Source organism: Hylobates moloch, unplaced genomic scaffold (genome assembly GCF_009828535.3).
Source record: "Hylobates moloch isolate HMO894 unplaced genomic scaffold, HMol_V3 SCAFFOLD_14, whole genome shotgun sequence".
In the NCBI taxonomy this organism is placed as follows: domain Eukaryota; kingdom Metazoa; phylum Chordata; class Mammalia; order Primates; family Hylobatidae; genus Hylobates; species Hylobates moloch.
In genome coordinates, this window is record NW_026652289.1 from 9,635,878 (window position 1) to 9,656,601 (window position 20,724).

The window sequence follows — 20,724 nt, forward strand, 5'->3', positions numbered from 1 at the left end:
GAAAAGGTCTATTTCGTTGTCAGGTAAAATTCTGCGTGGTTTTATGTAACTTTCCTGGCGTAGATAGTGAAATAGTACATCTGGTGGGAAACCTCGAAGGATAGAGGATCTGGGCCTGTAAATGACCTGAACCAAAGTTGTTTTTGTTTGTGACTGTTCACTTCCAAAAAAAGACCAAAAAAGCTATGCAGATGTGGGTTATGTCAATCCTCCATCAATAACATTTAACAGATGCTTCTGAATGCCTGCTCCAAGCTCCTGACACTACTGGATGTGCTGTCTTTCTGTCCTTCACCGTCCCATTGCCAGGGACACAGGGGCCAGGCTTCTGGTTCATGCCCAGGGCATTTGTCCACACCAGATTCCTTCACTGCATCTTTTTTTTTAAACACCAACCAGAGCCTGGCGGATTGATGCACGCTGTGGAAGACACGCAGAAGCCCAAGTAAGTCCCTGGCCCTGAAGCATGTGCGGTAGGCTCAGTGAGGAAGGGGCGGAAATGCTTGTCATGTCAAATCCGTGGCTCTCAGCACACTTCTGAATTCCAGAATCACCCACAGCGATTTTCAAAATTGAAAAGGAACTGGGATTTGTGCCTTGAGAGGGTCCCCAAACCTTGGAGCCACTCAGGGTGCTGGCTTTCGGCTACACATTCCCACCAAGGGATTTCATTCTTGCAATTTTCAAGGCCAAACATCTCTTAATCACCTAATCATTCCTCAAAGGGCTGGAGGCATTCCCAGCCCCACCCAGTTCCCTCAGCCACCCTCAGGTGCTGCCTTCACTTCCAGCAGAACTCTCCCTAGCCCTCCTGGACATCGCTGTCAAGCAAATATCTTGACCTTCCAAGAAAGTCACCTTCTTCCGTCAGCACTGGTTTCACAGTATGCCATGTCTCTTACCTCCAACTCGTAGCAAACTGTCCCTCTTTCCACACTTTGCTCCTTGACCCATCCAGCTCCACATTCCACTAACAGACCATCCGAATCACCCACAGCTGCAGTTGCAGAAAAAAGCAAACAAACAAAAGCAGTTGCTCGTTGATCAGAATCGACCAGCATGCCTCTAGGGCCCATAGCAGCCTAAAGGCTGAGAAGCTGAGTTACTCAATAGCAGAAAAGCCCAAAGCAGTGTGAGGACAACCGCCAGGTGGTGGCTCAGAGGAGGACACAGTCGCTGTGGGCAGGTGGTCAGGGCATAGGAGGGAATGAGCTCTGGATTTTTAGTAATCTACAACAGTCAGGCAGTTCCAGGACACAGGGAAGTGACTGTGAACAGCCAATGGACCCGGAGCCGACAGCCTGGGCAGGTGTAGGCTGGACTATGGATGCCCTGTAACCCTGCCAGGCTGGGAAGGGGAGGCTTGATCCTGAGAGCGTGTTAGGAAGGAGATGCCCAGGTTCAGGTGTATCGTGCATGTTTTTTCCACAGTGCAGAAATGACATTTCTGGTTGGTCTTGAATGTCTGCTCTGGCCAAGCCACCTCCTCTCATGCTAGCTAACCAAGTGGCACGTGTGCCCACGCAGGCCGTTCTAAGGAACACTGTAATTGTCTAGACAATTGTCTCTCAAATACTCCATCCTGGAAGCGTCCGGTCAGCAGAAGAGGGAAGGCAGGAGGGCGGCAGCGTCCCAGCTGAGTCCTCTTGCACATGGGAGCTGGAATCCAGCCAGGCTCCAGAGCGGCTCTGGCTGGCAAGGGACCTGAACAGGAAGATGGGACTCGAGGTTTTCTGCATGTGAGTTTGGGGTGAAGCTGTGGATGTGGGGTGGGCAGGGCTGGGGTTGACAGTCATCTGTTTTGGAAGCCCTGAGGCCCCGCCGGTTAGATGTGCATGCGGCCAGGGGTCGGAGCCTTCTCCAGGGGAAGAGACCGTGCTGGCCCCTGGAGGAAAGGAAGCTGCAGGCTGGTCTGGGCGGCCTCCAGAGGACCCCACGCAGCTGGCATGAGGGCAGCCAGGCTCCTCATGAGCCGGGAAGGACAACAGTCCGGTTCCTGGGTGTTTGGGCAGAACTCTTCATCGCTTCCCAGGCCTGTTTGGGAGCAAGGACTGAATCTGTTCAGTGTTTTGAGGCCACGGGTCAGCTCGAGGAGCTCGGCGCCACTGCCCCCTTCTGTCTGCTGGGACTCCCTCGTTTTTCTGCAAAGAGGGCCAGGCAGACTGTTCCAAGTTTCCAGACTTAGGAACATTCTCCTCCTCCCTAAATACACCCCTGCCCTCCAACACAGACACATATTGGCATGGCAGAAGAGGGGGGGAATGTGAGAGATCTCTCTCAATAAGGGTAAAAAAAAATGGTGCTGAAGAGGAGAAACGCCATGCAATTTGAGACGTGAGTTAATCCTTCAGTTACCTGGGGCCTCACATCCCCAACAGCTGCCACGGCTTCCCAGGATGGGCAGGAGGGACCCAGGCAAAATAGAAAAGGAACCAGGATTAGTGTCCTGAGACGGTCCCCAAACCTCGGAGTGCTGTCCTCACTGGCTTTAACTGGGTGCTGGCTTTAATTCCTGCAGTGTTCAAGGCCAAACATCTCTTAATCACTGGGTTTCATTTTTGAAGTCTTGGGAAACCAGAGTACAGCTCATCAGCATGTGCTTCCAGGAGAAGTCTGCTGTGCAAAGATGCTGTCGTCTGAACTCAGCACTCATGCCTGTGTCTCTCAGTCACTCACTGGAGTTGGGGACGGGCTTATCTGTTAGGACGATAAAACTTCCGTAGCATACGCCTTGCATTTGCTGGTATCCTTCCCAAAGGGCTTGTTGGTTTTCATGTATATTATCTCAGCATCTTCTAGATGTCTCTGGGGAGGAGCTATTCCTATGTAGACAGTCATTCCTATGTAGACAGTGAGTAATAGGCTGAGCAGCTTGCCCAAGATTAGTCAGACTTGAAGCCAGCACCAGCCCCCATCCTTATCTGGCTGCAATCTGATTTGTATATCTCAAGCTTACTGTGTTTTATTTACCCATCTGTATGATGGGTTCGATGCTTCTTAAGACATCTACAGAAAAATCTATAAAAAGGAAGACATATAGATTCTTCCTTTGGTGCTATGAAAATGTCACTATTAAATATTTCCTCTTTTCCAGTTAGTTTTTTTTAGATAAAGATCAATAAAATGGAATATGTCCATTATTGCTTTTTAAAAAATCATTCTGTTGCCTATATATCGGAAAAGATCTTTCATTACGCAGAATAATAAGTCTAAAAGTCTGTTTTCAAGGCTAGTACCAATGTGTTTTTAAAATGCAGGTGGCCAGCCTTGCCAGTTCAGGAATGATTTTTGGCGTTTTCAAACCCAAACGTTCCTCCTTCCAGCTGATCTGTGGTTTCTTCACTCACACCATTTGCAGGGCAAGTGGCTGGCAGGGCCAAGGACTTTTCACTGGGTGACCAACAGCAACATCGTGTGGGGAATTTTCTACTCCGGGCCATTTGCTGAGAGGGCTACTGGGCCTAAGCTGCTACCGCCTCCTTTATCTCTGCCTGTTGGGTGACTCTGTAAAAAGAAAGACAGGAGAAGCTGAGGCTCATTCACTTACCTTGTCCACTTCATTCCCAAGAGAAGTGTCGGGGGGGACCTGCCAGGGTTAGGGGAAGCTCTGAGCTGAGCCCCTTGTGCAAAGAGGCGAGCCACTCGGAGGCAGCTGTTCCCTTCTAGGTGTGGAAGTGCGCATGCTCGTCTACAGCTTTCCTGGAAGAAGAAAGAAACAAAAACTGAGATTTAGAACAGCAGGTCTGTTTCCACCGGTGGCCACTCTTGGGCACTGGAGATCGGCAAGAGCTTTGTTTTCAAAAGGCTCTTACATGGCAGATATTCGCAGAGGCATCAGGGCTACACTTAAATGAAGGTAAAGTAAACGCATGAAACCATATTTTCGATTCTACAGAACACTGCAAGAGTGTCTCTGTTCCTTTCAACATCCTAACTCGATGCACTCATTGTTTTAAGGGGGGAAAATCCCAGTGTCCAGTTCCTGGCATGTCCATAACAGGCAGGGCCAGCTTCATGGGCACGTGACCTGTGCAGTTACAGGGAGCCCCGTGCTCAGAAGGGCTTGCACTTGGCCTGATGTTCTGCAGACGCCATCTTGACATTCTTAATAATTTCTGAACAAGGGGTTCTGTATTTTCATTTTGCACCGGGTTCTGCAAATTATCTAGCAAGTCCTGAGAGCAGGCAAAGGTAACCTACAGGGCCTGGTACTCTTCAGAGCAAATGCACAACCTAGCTACTGTATGTATGTCTAAAGGCTAAGCCACACCTGCCATGCACTACTTTATCTGCAAGGCCTTTGCTTACACAAGGATTTCTGCAATCTGAAATCTCACACCTGACTCAATTAATTCTAAATGTCTTTATATCAAAGTATCACAGGCTTTTCTGGAAGACTGACCCAATCATATTCTCACCACTGTGACTGTATGCTTTGGGGACTGGGCCAGGAGGAGATTTGTTCTCAAAGGTAATCCATGGGCTGGGGGCGGTGGCTCACGCTTATAATCCCAGCACTTTGGGAGTCTGAGGCGGGTGGATCACGAAGTCAGGAGTTCGAGACCAGCCTGACCAACATGGCGAAACCTGGTCTCTACTAAAAATACAAAAATTAGCCAGGCATGGTAGCAGGCACCTGTAATCCCAGCTACTCAGGAGGCTGAGGCAGGAGAATCACTTGAACCTGGGAGGCGGAGGTTGCAGTGAGCTGAGATCGCGCCACTGCACTCCGGCCTGGGTGACAAAGTGAGACTCTGACTCAAAAAAAAAAAAAAAAAAAACAGTCATCCATTAAAATAGAAATGCCTGTGGGGTAACTTCTTGGCCAAGATTAACAATGAGGGAGGCTCAGTGCCCACAACGGGCTGGGGTCCCAGGAAGAGGACCCAGGTTGTAAGAACAGGCTTCCATGGGGCTCTGGGAAGGTAAGAGCCAGAAGGCAGCAAGATAAATAAAGAACCGCCCCCCCCCGCCCCAACCACTTTTTCTAGATGGCAGAAGGCAATGGTGCAGGGCCACATGAGGGAGGGTAAGATTGTAGCTGGAGAAGAGGATCTCAAGCAAAGGGAGTGGGAGAGCCTAGCCTTATGGGTAGGTGAGACAATATTCCAGGGACAGGCCAGGGACAACTGTCTCCATCTCAGGAGATCCCAAAGAGAGCCTGCACTCGGCCGGCAGGCCCAGCAGAATGGACATCTGAACTATGACTCTCTGTTAAACCATTTTGGACTCTTTAAAGCTCCTAATAGGATCTTTAAAAGTTACATCAGGCCAGGTATGGTGGTGGCTCATGCCTGTAATCCCAGCACTTTGGGAGGCTGAGGCGGGCAGATCATTTGAAGTCAGGAGTTTGAGACCAGCCTAGACGGGGTGAAACTCTGTCTCTTCTAAAAATACAAAGATTAGCTGGGTGTGGTGGCGTGCGCCTGTAATCCCACTGCGCTCCAGCCTGGGTGACAGAGCAAGACTCTGTCTCAAAAAAATAAAATAAAATAAAATAATAAAAGTTACATCAATGAAGCCAGTGGGGCTGGGTGCAGAGGCTCACACCTGTAGTTCCAGCTACTCAGAAAGCTGAGGCAGGAGGATCACTTGAGCTCACGAGGTCGAGGCTGCAGGGAGCCATGATTGCACCACTGCACTCCAGCCTGGCCAACAGAGTGAAAAATAATTTTTAATGAAATAAATAAGCCAATGGTTCTCAAATCTGGCTGCACATCAGAATCACCTGGTGGGGGTGAGGAGCTCAAAAATTCCCATGCATGGACCCCACCCCAGTCAGTGAATCAGAATCTCTGGAGGTAGCCAGGGCATCCGGATCTTTTTAAAGCTCTCCAAGGGCTGCGGCTACAGCAGGAGGGTGGAGAGCCATTGATCCAGGTGACTTCTCCAGGATGAACAGACCTTCTGTGTGTCCTCATGTCCCTCCATCCCAGCTTTGACTCCACAGCCCGCCATGATGTTCACACGTTTGCGTGCATGCATATTTCCCTTGGCTGTCTGCCTTCATCATTTTCCCCTAGGAAAATCCCCACCAAGTCCAGTCCAGCCCTTTGTCCACTTGGGACCCTCGCGGTGCAGCTGCTGGTGCTGGGAAAGGCTGTCCGGCGCGATAGTCTATGGTACCCTCAGGACCACTTGCCCCACCTGCACCCGGCACTGACCAGCACTTGACCCCTTGACTTGGTCCAGGCCTGCTGTCATTCTCCTGGATGACCGTGGTCTCCTCCTCTGTGCTCAAGCCTCCCGCACCTCCTCCCCCATCTCCTGTCTCAAGACGTCATGTTGCTTCTTATTTCCCTGAGAAACTTGGAGCAAACTCAGAACATGTGTTATTGCCCACTGCCATCTCCCCCAGCCTCCTGCTCCCACCTCCCCTCCCGTTCTGGAGTGAGCTCTCTGCGTGCTGGGCAGAGCTTGTCTTTCCATGTGTGCACAGGATCCCTGCTGCCCCTACAGATGTTTCCCTCCCCGCTGGACCATTTCCTCAGGCCTGCAAACATGCTTCCGTGTCTCTCATCTTCAAAACAACAGCAAAACAAAAGAGTCCTCTCTTGCCTACACATCCCACTGGCAGAGGTTTCTAACTCTTTTGGTTTTGTTTTTTGTTATCAGTGTTGTTGTTCTGGGTGGCGGGATGGGGATTGCCTGGGATCCCTTTGGCAATCTGGCGAAGCTGATGTATTCTTCTCAGCACAATACTTTTAAATGTGTAATATAACACATAACATGCAGGATTATAAAGGAAGTGAATTATAGTAAAACATAGTTATCAAAATATTTTAGTGCAATTCTGTTGCTAGTAATGGATGACCTTCCTTATTAATGCATTACATTATGAGGTCTAGCAAGCATCTTATAAGTACCATTTGAAATTGTTACAGTGGTAAATGTTCTTTGCAAGTATCTGCAACGCCTGTAATGTGATGCGACATATCATGATCTCTATTGCTGATTAAGGCACAGGCACTGGTCATATTGCTGTAGGTGGCTGCCTCCATTCAGGATTGAAGGAAATGCTAATTGTCAGTGAGAGGTAGATGAAATAGAAGATGTCACTTTTTTTCCTAGCTGAGTTGACAGATATCCTGAGGTCTATGGGCCCTGGACCCCGTCCTAAAACTGTTGCCTCATTTCCTGATTCCCCTGGAGGGTCCAAGTTCTTGAAAGAATTCTCTGGGCTCATTCTCTCCTGCCCCTCTGTCCATATTCTCTCTTGAACCCGCTCCAATCAACTCCACCGAAACGGAGCTTATCAAGGTCTCCAATTTCCTTCATGTTGCTAATCCAGCGATCACTTCTCAGTGCTCAGATGACTTGATTTATCAGATTACTTGACTTGACACAGTAGATTGCTCTCTCCAACATGGAGCTCTGTCCTCCCTCACCAGTCTCCTCTGGGTTGACCGTTCACTATCGGCCATTCCTGTAGCCCATGGCTGGCTCCTCTTCCTACCTCTATCCTCATCCCTCCCCTGATGTTGGAGGGTTCCTAGAATCAGCCCTGGAGCCCCTGCTCTTCTCTAACGCTCCCTCCTAAGAGACTCCATCTCATATTTTAATCCCATCTCCATGCAGTGGAGACACAAACAGACTTCTCCAGTTCAGTCCCTCCCTGAACCCTGCACTTACATATGCAACCATGGTTATCCCCAGCTGAGTAGGCACAGGCATCTCAAACTGAACAAGTCCAAAAGAAAATTCCTCTCTTCTGCCCTTCATCCTCTGTATCAGTCAGAGTTCTCCAGAGAAACAGAGCCAATTGGACATGCATTTACATAGAAAGAGGTCTATTTATTCTAAGGAATTAGCTTGCATGATTCTCAAGGCTGGCAAGTCCAAAATCTGCAGGGTGGGCCAGGCACAGTGGCTCACACCTGTAATTCCAACAGCCTTGGGAGGCCAAGGCTGGAGGATTGCTTAAGCCCAGGAGTTCAAGACCAGGCTGGACAACATAGTGGGACCTCCATCTCTACAAAACATTTTTAGAAATTAGCCAAGCATGATGGCACATGCCTATAGTCCCAGCTACTCAGGAAGCTGAGGTGGGAGGATCACTTGAGCCTGAGAGGTCAAGACCAGCCTGGGCAATATAGCAAGACCTCATCTATAAAATAAAATTCTGCAGGGTGAGCTAGCAGTTTGGAGATCCAGGATCACTGACACTGCAGTTTCAGTTGGAAGGCAGCCTGCTATAGAGCTGAGAAGGGCCGATGTTGGAAATAAAGGTCAAACACAGTCTGCTGGAGAGAGTTTCTTGCTCAGGGGAGGCTGCATGTTATGGTCTGAACATTTGCATTCTCCCAAAATTCCTATGTTGGACCCCTAAGCCCCGATGTGATAGTATTTGGAGACGGGACCTTTAGGAGGTAATTAGGGTTCAATGAGGTCATGAGGGTGGGTGCCCTCACAATGAGATTCGTGCTCTAAAAAGAAGGGAAAGAGAGAAAGATTTCTCTCTGCCTGAGTGCAAAGAAGAGGTCAGGCGAATTTCCACCAGGAACCAAAGCAGCCAGAACCTTGGTCTTGGACTTTCCAGCCCCCAGAATTGTGAGAAAATTAATTTCTGTGGCTTAATCCAGCAAGTCTGTGGTATTTTGTTGTGGCAGCCTGAGCTGATGGAGACACCAGTTTTTTCTGGTTTTAGTTTGGCCTTCACCTGACTGGGTGTGGCCCACCCACATTACGGAGGGCAATCTGCTTTCAATGTTAACCTTGTCCAAGGACTAACTTCACAGAAACATGAAGAATAGTGTCCAATCATATATCTGGGCACCCCACGGCCCAGCCAAGTTGACACATAAAATTGATCATCACACCCTCCAAACCCAGACCTCTAACCCTCTTCAAGCTCTCAATAAATGGCAACTCCATTCTTCCAGTTGCCCAAGACAATAACCTTAGGCACCTGGGTCTCACACCCCACAGCTAAACCATCAGCACATCCTGCTAGCCTCACCTGAATATAGAAACTGACCTCTTCCCGGCAGCCACCTTTATCACCACCATCTTGGCTCGGCCTCCTGGCATCTCTTACCTGAAAGATCACAAGAACCTCCTGTTTGGTCTCCCTAATTCAGCCCAGACGTAACCTTGGACAAGTTATGTAACCTTTCTACACCTCAGTTTCCCTATCTGTAAATAAGGATGGCAACGTGCACATTGAGATGTGTTTAAGAGTTCATTAAATGCCCACAGAAGTACTTAGCACATGTTTGGCATATCATAAACACTCTGGAACTTTAACTATGACTGTTTTTACTCTTATCATTAACAACTAACAGCTTTGGAGCAACTGGGCTTCAAAGGCTAAATTTACAGAGAATGAGTTTTAAACCTCATGTTTAATAGTATTTTCCTTACCATTAGAAAATCTTAGCCTTATGTTTTCATTTGACACATTTTCACCACTGCAATTTATCCCCAGTTCAATTCTCAAGTAAATAATTTTCAGAGGCTTACAAAATTCACAGAATAGTTGTCTTATTCATGAAGGTTTTCAGCCAGTTGTGACAATGTCCTATTGCTTGTTTGGGGTTTGCTTTTTTTTTCTATCTTGGTGTAAGTCCTGACTAAAGGGGGAGCCCAGTGGGCTCTGCTGGATTTCCAAGGTGAAGCTTCAGCAGGCTTCTGAGTTACCTTATTCAAATCTGGACTCTGCCCCAAATTCGGGGCTTTTATGGTCTATGAAACCAAGCATGTTGACTTAAGAAAACCAGACACCCAGCCTGAAAAGGTCAGTCACCAATTTGGGTACACCCCAGCCAATTGCACACAAGCTGGAGACATGAGCCCCCTCAAATTCTCTGTGAGCTAAGCGAATTCACACACTTTTTAAGCCTGGAGAAGCTGAGTCATTTGATTGCTATATGGGTTACTTACTATAGATTGTGTTTGCACTTGAATTTTCAAATTTGCAGGGGACTTTCCAGATTCTTCTCTCTCCATGTCCTCTACCTTTTCCTTAGATTTTGTCCTCCACACTTTGGGACGTGAAGCTAACCATGGCTTTGTTGTTTATTTTTTTGTTTGTTTGTTTTTGTAGAGACAGGGTCTCACTATGTTGCTCACGAATGGCCTCGAACTCCCGGAATCATGCAATCCTCCCACCTTGGCCTTCCAAATGTTGAGATTACAGGTGTGAGCCACTGTACTTGGCCTGTTTTTATCAATGACAAATGTGAAGCCACCAGATCACACTCAATGCCTGTCCTGGAAGGGGACCCAGTTCTTATAATCGCAGATGAGGTTTTTTTGTTTGTTTGCTTTTTGAAATACGATGTTGCTCTCTTACTCAGGCTGGAGTGCAGTGGCACAATCTCTGCTTATTGCAATCTGTGCCTCCCAGGCTCAAGCCATCCTCCCACCTCAGCCTCCAAAGTAGCTGGGATTATAGGCTTGAGCCACCATGCCCAGCTAATTTTTTTTTTATTTTTAGTGGAGACAGGGTTTCACCATGTTGACCAGGCTAGTCTTGAACTCCTGAGCTCAAGTGATCCTCCCACCTCAGCCTCCCAAAGTGCTGGGATTATAGGCGTGTGCCATGGGGCCTGGCCGAGCGTTTTCTCTGTAATTCCCCGTGCTGCCATTCAGCTACTCTGCTGTGTTTGTTTCCTGGGGCTGCCATAACAAAGCACCACAACCTGGGAGGCCTGAAACAACAGAAATTTATTCTCTCATGATTCTGAAGGCTGGAAGCTTGAAACTAAGGTGTGGGCAGGCTGGTTTCTTCCAGGGCTGTGAGGGAGCATCTGTCCTGGGCCTCCTGCTGGGCCTCTGTGGGTTGCTGGCGATCCTCCGCGTTCCTTGGCTTGGTAACTTCTGGCTCCACTCTCTGCCTCCGTCTGCACATGTTCTTTCTATTTCCATCTTCATATGCCCATCCTCTTATAAGGACACCAGCCCTATTGGTTTAGGGGCCACTCTATGTTAGTATGATCTCATCTTAACTAATTGCATCTGCAATGACCCTATTTCCAAATAAGGTCACATTCTGAGGCACTGGGAGCAGGAAGGACTTCAACATATCTCTTTTGGGGGACCAGGTCAATCCATCGCATCCACTAGATAAAGTGTTCCCACAGAACATTTAACCATAAGTCATCCAATAATCAGTTAAGGCTTTAGGAAATGTTTGTATGTCCACCTGGGTTTTTTTGGGTTTTGTTTTTTTGTTTTTGTTTTACTTTTCTAGTATTTTTTTTAAAATCTCAGATGGCAAGTTTTTAATTACCTGCACCTTGAAAAATGAAAAAGAACAACAACATAGCAAGCCTGCCTGACTGTCTTGTCAGGAAAAATCGCTCTGAAAAGGCACCCATGTATTTAAGTAAATGAAACTCAATCATTTCATTTTTAAATGTTGATCTACTGCATTTTAAATGAATTCTAATGAAATTTGGTGAGTTGAAATGAGAGAGAGAATGCCTCCGGAAAGGGTTTTAATTTTTGTGGTCATTGTAACTTAAGTTTGTAGTTTTCGGTACATCAATAGGTCATTCAATCTTACTGAGTTGAAAATAGCCTCTGCTAGCATTTAACTGCATACCATGGTTTTCGTTTGTATTAACATAAACTTTTCTTCGAATCAGTTCTTGTTATAAGAAAAAATAGACTTTTATTTCTTCATCCAAAAGAGAGGGGAGGAATTCATGGAACGTGTCATTTCCGTGTGATTTTGAGTAAGATATTTCACACTGGTTTTCCTAAATAACAATAGCAAGCAGTAACTATCATGAGAGTAATAAGTCGTAGTCATGTAAGTATCCCGTCTCTGCCTCTCATGGAAAGACTGCATCGAAGACTCTATGCGGATGGTATAGAAAGTCCTCATACATTTAAAATCTAGATGCCTGCCAATCTGAAAAATAACCCAAGGAAAGTTACAGAAAGTTTGGAATAGTAATGAAGGAAATTTTATTTTTAGAGCCAACACTCCACAGTATAGCCCATCTGAAATGAATATGAAGTGGTTTTTCCAAGGTATTGCTTGATCGCTTTCTCATCATTCTTACATATTTCTGTAAGAAGATGTGCTAAAAATAGCCCCTCTAAAGTATCCGTAAGCTTCTTGAAAAGATATGCATTTGTTTTGCAGATGATTAAGAAACACAGTGTCCAAGATGCCCTTAGGAAATACTAGTTGAGGCTGGGCATGGTGGCTCACACCTGTAATCCTAGCACTTTGGGAGGCGGAGGTGGGTGGATCACTTGAGGCCAGGAGTTCAAGACCAGCCTGGCCAACATGGTGAAACCACATCTCTACTAAAAATACAAAAATTAGCCGGATGTGGTGGTGGGGGCCTGTAATCCCAGCTACTCAGGAGGCTGAGGCAGGAGAATCACTTGAACCTGGGAGGCAGAGGTTGCAGTGAGCCGAGATCACACCACTGCATTCCAGCCTGGGCAACAAAGTGAGACTCTGTCTCAAATAAAAAAAAAAAGAAAAGAAAACAAAGAAAAAGAAAAAAGCAATACTAGTTGAAGTTATTGCATGCAGATACATCATAGCATAAGAGTTACTTTCTTTTCTCTATGTTGGGTAGTTTTGCTAATATGTTTCATCTAAATGAATCCAAATCTCCCTTGAGTTTATTTTTAGTTCCTAAATTCAAGCATTTATGATTTTGTTTGTTTATTTTGTTTCGTTTGAGACAGAGTCTCACTCTGTCACCCAGGCTAGAGTGCAATGGTGAAATCTCAGCTTACTGCAATTTTCAAGCGATTCTCCTGCCTCAGCCTCCAAGTAGCTGGGATTACAGGCATGCATCACCACACCCGGCTAATTTTTGTATTTTTAGTAGAGACGGGGTTTCATCATGTTGGCCAGGCTGGTCTCAAACTCCCGACCTCAGGTGATCTGCCCACCTGAGCCTCCCAAAATGCTGGGATTACAGGTGTGAGCCACCATCCCCAGCCTAAAGCATTTATGAAATAGCTAGACAGTAATGAAGAGGCCATTTGGTTGGGGTGACAGTGAGGACATTCAGGTTTTTGAACCAGACATTTTCTTAAGTGGCTGAACATCAGCGTCGAAGCAACTCTTCATTATTTCAAGGGCCAATGACTATGTTCATTTGAAGGTGGCATTTCATTTTTCTCTAATAAGTTTACAGAAAGCAAATCAAGTTTTACGCTGTTTCTATAATGGACTCAACATCATGTCAGAGCATTTGAGGGCAAACATATATAATGGCTCGTTCCCAAACATCTCGAGAGCCGTTCAGACCACATGGCAGGCAAAAGGCACTGGTGGCCACATCCTCCAACTCTTTACCTGCACAGTAGGGCTCAGAGCAGTTCTGGGTAAAGAAACTTCCACCACACCTGGCATGTGCCCCAGCTCCCCACTGATGACCTGCACCCCTCCCATCTGGGGCTGACGTTTCCTTCACTAAGGTGGGTAGACAAGGGCCATGGAGCAGTGCATGTCCATAGGAAAGCTTTCATCACAGGGGCTGATTTTGCAAGGGATGAGGTGACAGCAGCAGGTGAGACTGCTGAGGGTTAAGGACAGTAAGGGACTCAAACACCCCATCCATCCCATCCCTGCACCCCTCCAAGAAGCCTGGTCTCATATGCAGCATCTGTTAAATTTATTTGACTAGAGACACCCCCCACCACCGCCTTTACCAAAGAAGAACTTGCAGTAAAATCACTTTGGCTCAGTCACTTGGACCAGTGGTGAGATAGGGTGGCCCCGTCCCACCCCCGCACCCCTCCAAGAAGCCTGGACTGACAGAGGCCCCAGCACACACCCTGAAGAACTAGAGAAAGGACTTCAGAAGATAGGACAAAGTGAAGGATGAAACAGACATGCCCAGGGAGGGACTCCAGGCAGTCAAGACACAGCCTGGTAAACAACGTGTCCACCCCTCAGTCCTGGCCAGGCGATCCCCGTGGCCACTGCTGTTGAAATGATGATTAATTTGGAGCCAAAGTTGACGCAGCTGGGGTCTAGGTGGGCCAGGAGGTGAGCAAAACGAGGGCACCCTACTGTGTGCTCCAGAACCCTGCTTTCCTAAAGAAAAACATGGCTCAGAGAAAACAGAGGGAGACAACATAAACGTTTATAATGGACACACACAGAAAAACCCTCTCCCTTCAGAGCTGGTGATCCTGAAACCAGAGCCAGTTGGAAGGGCCTATAGCAGCTCTGGCATTTCACAAGTGCCTTTCACAGATTTTCAAAATTCTTTACAGCTCTGTCGTTTTCTGATACTCTCTCTGCTGGGGATGAAGCCGACCAAAACTCTAAGGTTTAATGACTGCCCTATTGGATTTCGAACTTGCATGGGGCCTGTAGCCTGTTTGTTTTGGTCAATTTCTCTCATTTGGAATGGGGGTATTTACCTAATGCCTGTACCCCCATTCTATCTAGGAAGTAACTAATTTGCTTTTGATGTTACAGATTCATAGGCAGAAGGGACTTGCCTTGTCTCAGATGAGACTTTGGACTTTGGACTTTTGAGTTAATGCTGGAATGAGTTCAGACCTTGGGGGACTGTTGGAAGGGCATGATTGTGTTTTGAAGTGTGAGGACATGAGATTTGAGAGGGGCCAGGGCAGAATGATATGGTTTGGCTGTGTCCCCACCCAAATCTCATCTTGAATTGTAGTTCCCATAATTCCCATGTGTCGTGGGGAGGGACCCGGTGGGAGGTAATTGAATCATGTGGGTGGTTTCCACCATGCTATTCTCATGATAGTGAGTAAGTTCTCACGAGATCTAATGGTTTTATAAGGGACTTCACCCTCGGCTTGGCCCTCATTCTTCTCCTTCCTGCTGCCATGTAAAGAGGATGTGTTTGCTTCACCTTCTGCCAGGATTTTAAGTTTCCTGAGGTCTCCCCAGTCCTGCGGAACTGTGAGTCAATTAAACCTCTTTCCTTTATAAATTGCCCATCTCGGGCAGTTCTTTATAGCAGCATGAGAACAAACTAATACAGCAACCCAGTCTATCTCACCATTGCCAAGTCCAAGTTATTGTGCCAAAGTGATTTCACTGCAAATTGTTCTTTGGTAAAGGGGATGGCAGGGGGGGTGTCTCTAGTCAAACAAGTTTAGCGGATGCTGCACATGAGACGTTTTCTGGGACAGTCACAGTGCACATTGACATGTTTCCAGCTATGAGAAGTCCTACGGTCACGCAGGTTTTCTTAAACATATTTGACATTTGTGTCCTCCACACAAGACACCCTGCAAATGCAGCATTCCAAGATGCTGTCGCCGGGAAACTCAGCCCTAAATCCTGCTCTCATGTGCGGCTAAGCCACATACTCCCCACCCAGGATTGTACTTTTGGGGTTTTGTGAACCCACATGCAGGACCCAGCACTGATTCCTCTAACACATCTTGTTAGATTCTGCCTTCCCACCACCACTCAGCTTGTCGAGGGCTTTCTAGAGCTTGATGCTTGGAACTCTATTTGTTTTGGACCCGTATCTCTCTAGCAAATCTTCCCACATGCACACAGGTGGCTATAGGAAAATGGTAGCCTACAGGTGAACACCAGTTCAGCCCTGCATGGGCTGCTCCCCCTGGGAGGCCAAGCTCGGGCAAGTTCCTTCCTATACAAACAGCCCTGTAGGGCAGGGCGCTTCCGGAGCATCAGGGAGGAATTTTATGTGGCTTCCAGGGAGATGTGTTCAGTTAAAGTTGTTTTTCCCTTGAAAGGCCCCAAAGTGAAAAGTAGTTGCAGGGAAGTTGAATTATTACCTAATGCCAGTAGCAGGTGCTGGTAAGAAAGAAGGAGAGCAGGTTGGGGAGCTTGTGTCTGGGAGTTGGGGGCTCATTAACACTCACTTCTTAAATTAGTAAATCCTTATAGCACACGTTTAAAAATAGCAGCCTAATGGTTTCTAAAATTAGCCATCATTGCTCTCCATAAATATTTAGACCTCCAATAAACCTCTGGTCCACTTGCCTAGCCTAATGGGCTTGGCTTTTAAGCCACATTCTTTAGGGTCTGTATACTTAATTATTGACCTTGACAGTGAGAGCTGCAAGAAGCCCCGTCATGCTTGGACCAGGGACATCCTGTGTGGCCGTCAGCCTTGAGGCAGCCTCAAAGCAGGGCAGGAAGAGATCTCAGAGGCCATTCGGAGATCTGGGCACCTGGAAGAGCCTCTGGTCCTGGTTTCCTTAGGACTGTCTTAGTTTCAGCCTTGAAGGTCCCTGTCCTGGGCAACCCCTCAGTCCCTAGCAAAGCAGGGCAGTTGGTTGCCCTGGCTGCCCAAACCACTGCGAAAGGGGCAAGGCCACTGTTCTGAGATCTCTGTAGGAAGGAGAATCTGTTGCTTACACCATCCCTCAGCCCTTACACTAACTTCAGTCCTATGTCATTGAAGCAGGTAGTGTTTAAAGGGGAAATGACACCAAGGAGAACATTAGCCAGGCCAGACATAGAACTTTCATCCTCTGCTCCTCTCATTTCCCCATGTGTAAAAAGGGGATGGTAACAGTCACTGCCACATTAGGTTGTTGGGAATGAACTAGGAAATGTGTCAGTGTTCAAACCGTGCTCGGGCCCAGTCAGCTGGTGCCATCGGTGTGCTCAGGGTGTAGGGTGGGTCCGCTGGCACCCCCTCTGGCTGTGCCTATCAGGGTGGCCACCTTGGCCTTGTTGCCAGCACCTCCCCCAGGGCAGTGACCATAGGACAGCTGGCCGCTGTCCTTCTCTGGCTAGCAGGGACTGTGATGGTGTCCCCAGCCCCTGGACAGAGTGAGTGCTTGCTGAGTGGAGGGAAGAAAGGCTTTGTGCAAAGCCAGCATCGTGCATAGTGGGTGTGGCAAATTCTGGGCTGTGAACAAATAGTCATCCAAAGTAGCAGCAGAAAAACAGCAGCAGAAAAATACTCGGTGTATCAGTCCGTTCTCGCAATGCAACCTGAGTCAAAGAACTACCTGAGACTTATTTATAAGTAATTTATAAAGAAAAGAGGCTTCATTGGCTCTCACAAGCTGTACAGGAAGCGTGGCTGGGGAGGCCTTAGGAAACTTACAATCGTGGCAGAAGGCAAAGGGGAAGCAGGCATGACATGGCTGGAGAAGGGGGAAGAGAGAGAGGGGGGAGCAGGCAGGTGCTGCACACTTTTAAACAACCGGATCTTGTGAGAACTCACTATCACAAGAAGAGCAAGGGGGAGGTCCGCCCTCCCACCAGGCCCTTCCTCCAACGCTGAGGACTGCCATTCAACGTGAGATTTGGGTGGGGACACAAATCCAAACCCTATCACCTGGACACCCCTTCAGTCCACTCCGTGTCCTGTGAGGCACCACGTTGTTTTGTTATTATTTATTTTTGCTTGTTCATTCACCAGGACAGAACCAATTACCTCCTACAATGCCAAAGCATTTAAACCCAGTATATGTTTTTAAATTAGCAAGATGATGGTTTAGACTCCCAGTGGAAGCATCAGTTATTAATTATGTACTCACCAAGTGATTTACATCTAGTAGGGGATTTATTTATTTATTTATTTATTTTATTTTATTTTTCAAGACAGAGTCTCGCTCTGTTGCCCAGGCTGGAGTGCAGTGGCACGATCCAGGCTCACTGAAACCTCCGCCTCCCGGTTCAAGCGACTGTCCTGCCTCAGCCTCCTGAGTAGCTGGGATGACACGTGCATGCACACCACCAATGACCAGCTAATTTCTGTATTTTTAGTAGAGGCAGGTTTTCACCATGTTGGCCAGGCTGGTCTCAAACTCCTGACCTTAAGCAATCCACCCGCCTTAGCCTCCCAAAGTGCTGGGATTACAGGCGTGAGCTGCTGAGCCCCACTGGGGATTTCTTGACAACGTCCCAGGGTCTCATGGGCAACACCCTGCAGCCCCACTTTTCCTGCCTGCAGCCTGCACTGCTTAACTGAGACTCAGCTCTCTGCAGAAGAAGAAGCAGGTTTTGCCTACTGAGTTCTTTGCCAGTTTGGGACGCTGAAGTGACTTGTCATCAGCAGAGATGCTTCCCTTTTCTCCCTTCAGAACCAAAAAAAAAAGCTGAGTCCCAGGTCGCCCATTGGATGGGCGCAGCCAGGGCCGGGACTTCGTAATGCTCTGTCTCGCTGCTAATGCACGGTCTCGCTGATTACCTTGCCTGCCCCAGGCAGGAGAGAAAAGCTAGTGGTGTCCACTCAAGACTTCCACTCCCTTCCCTTTCTGCCTTCATCCCTTCCTTTTTTTCCTTCCTTTCTCTGTGCTCCCCCTTCCTTGCTTTCTCCTTCCTCCCTCCCTCCTCCTCTTCTTCCCTCTCTCCTTCCTTCCTTCCTTCTATATTTCCTAGTGTTTTGTTTGTTTGTTTTGTTTTTTTGAGATGGAGTCTTACTCTGTCGCCCAGGATGAAGTGCAGTGGCATGATCTCGGCTCACTGCAACCTCAGCCTTCCTGGTTCAAGCGATTCCCTGCCTCAGCCTCCCGAGTAGCTGGGATTACAGGCACCTGCCACCACGCCCGGCTAATTTTTGTATTTTTAGTAGAGACGGGGTTTCACCATGTTGGCCAGGCTGGTCTTGAACTCCTGACCTCAGGTGATCTGCCTGCCTCAGCCTCCCAAAGTGCTGGGATTACAGGTGTGAGCCACTGCGCCCGGCCCCTAGTGTCTTCTATATGCCTGGCCCTATATAGGTGCTGGGTCCTTGTCCCGAAAAAGTGTCCTGGATTTTGGTATGCTAAGAATTCTTTAAAAGCCTTTGAAAGGGCTCGGCATTCCCATATCCCTGAAAGCCAGGTAGCAGCCTCTGTTTTGTAATAAAGTCACCCTCAGACAGCCCTCACCAGTCACAAGCGGGCATAGCGAATTGGGAGCATGGTGGGAGCGGAGGTCCGTGCTGGAGAGGAGGGATGCTGGCCCGTGCTCCTGCCACAGCTCCTGAGGAGCTGTGACCTTGGAAATTCCTGCCCCAGCATCAGCTGACAATCTCTAGGTCACATCCAGCTCTGGAATTCTGAAGGCAGCATCTGACCTGCCGAGGGCACTAAACCTCTCCCTGCCTGAGCACGTGGGTGGGGAAGTTGCCCACTTCAGAAAACCCTTCATCCTGACAACCGCCCAGGGCTATATTCTAAGTCACAGCTGGCACACACCTTAGCACTGTCAGTCCAAGACATGAATAACACATGTTGATTTAACAACTGTTATTCCTGGTTACTGATGAACCAGGAGGGACAGGAGATGCCAATGCAGCAGCAGTGCTTAAGGGTGGACATAAGCAGAACTTCTGGCAGATGGCTGGAGCCCTTGCCTGAGGGCAGCGTCTGACTGTCATCCCTTCAGATCCCGCCTTCCCAGGAAAGCAGTTATTCTCCCACCCAGTGAAGTCTCAGAAACTATTTTTGAGAACATGCCAATTGCCACACCAACCGCCTATGAAAAACTTGGTTTCGGTGACAGAAATAAGTGCATGAGATAATCTTTAACCCGTTTCCTTTCTCTCCTTGCTCCCGCCTCCCTCGGCTTCATTAGGGCTCCGGCTGGCACCTGAGGAGCGGCGTGACCCCGAGGGCCCAGGGAGCTGCCCGGCTGGCCTAGGCAGGCAGCCGCACCATGGCCAGCACGGCCGTGCAGCTCCTGGGCTTCCTGCTCAGCTTCCTGGGCATGGTGGGCACGTTGATCACCACCATCCTGCCACACTGGCGGAGGACGGCGCACGTGGGCACCAACATCCTCACGGCCGTGTCCTACCTGAAAGGGCTCTGGATGGAGTGTGTGTGGCACAGCACAGGCATCTACCAGTGCCAGGTCTACCGGTCCCTGCTGGCGCTGCCCCAAGACCTCCAGGCTGCCCGTGCCCTCATGGTCATCTCCTGCCTGCTCTCGGGCATAGCCTGCGCCTGCGCGGTCATCGGGATGAAGTGCACGCGCTGTGCCAAGGGCACACCCGCCAAGACCACCTTTGCCATCCTCGGCGGCACGCTCTTCATCCTGGCCGGCCTCCTGTGCATGGTGGCCGTCTCCTGGACCACCAACGACGTGGTGCAGAACTTCTACAACCCGCTGCTGCCCAGCGGCATGAAGTTCGAGATTGGCCAGGCCCTGTACCTGGGCTTCATCTCCTCGTCCCTCTCGCTCATTGGTGGCACCCTGCTTTGCCTGTCCTGCCAGGACGAGGCACCCTACAGGCCCTACCAGGCCCCGCCCAGGGCCACCACGACCACTGCAAACACTGCACCTGCCTACCAGCCACCGGCTGCCTACAAAGACAATCGGGCCCCCTCAGTGACCTCGGCCACGCACAGCGGGTACAGGCTGAACGACTACGTGTGAGTCCCCACGGCCTGCCTCTCCCCTGGGCCGCTGTGGGCTGGGTCCCCGGCAGGACTGTCAATGGAGGCAGGGGTTCCAGCACAAAGTTTACTTCTGGGCAATTTTTGTATCCGAGGAAATAATGTGAATGCGAGGAAATGTCTTTAGAGCACAGGGACAGAGGGGGAAATAAGAGGAGGAGAAAGCTCTCTATACCAAAGACTGAAAAAAAAATCCTGTCTGTTTTTGTATTTATTATATGTATTTATGTGGGTGATTTGATAACAAGTTTAATACAAAGGGATTTGGGAGTTTGGTCAGTGGGGTTGGTTTGTGATCCAGGAATAAACCTTGTGGATGTGGCTGTTTATGAAACGGACAGTATCTGTTTCTGCTGCCAGACTGTTATTCTGTCTCCTAAGGCGCTGGTAACCACAGTCAGAGCCCACTGGGGCTCAGGGCTGCAGGACCGTGCGCCGCGC

At 48.6% G+C, this 20,724-nt stretch overlaps 1 protein-coding gene and 1 long non-coding RNA gene across 3 annotated transcripts in view; one reads left to right on the forward strand and one right to left on the reverse strand.

Annotated features, from left to right (window-relative positions):
* Positions 1 to 20,724, reverse strand: part of LOC131381168 (uncharacterized) — a 67,287-nt gene that overhangs the window by 16,573 nt on the left and 29,990 nt on the right. The gene's annotated exons all lie outside the window — the stretch shown is intronic.
* CLDN14 (claudin 14) lies at positions 1,112 to 20,617 on the forward strand. 2 transcript variants are annotated; one of them, XM_032175371.1, is made up of 3 exons: positions 1,112 to 1,739; positions 3,667 to 3,856; positions 19,463 to 20,617. In XM_032175371.1, exon 3 carries the CDS (start codon positions 19,544 to 19,546, stop codon positions 20,261 to 20,263), a length of 720 nt encoding a protein of 239 aa, XP_032031262.1. In that variant the 5' UTR covers positions 1,112 to 1,739; positions 3,667 to 3,856; positions 19,463 to 19,543; the 3' UTR covers positions 20,264 to 20,617. The 2 variants fall into 2 exon arrangements, with proteins under 2 accessions (XP_032031262.1, XP_032031266.1); XM_032175375.1 differs by lacking the exon at positions 3,667 to 3,856.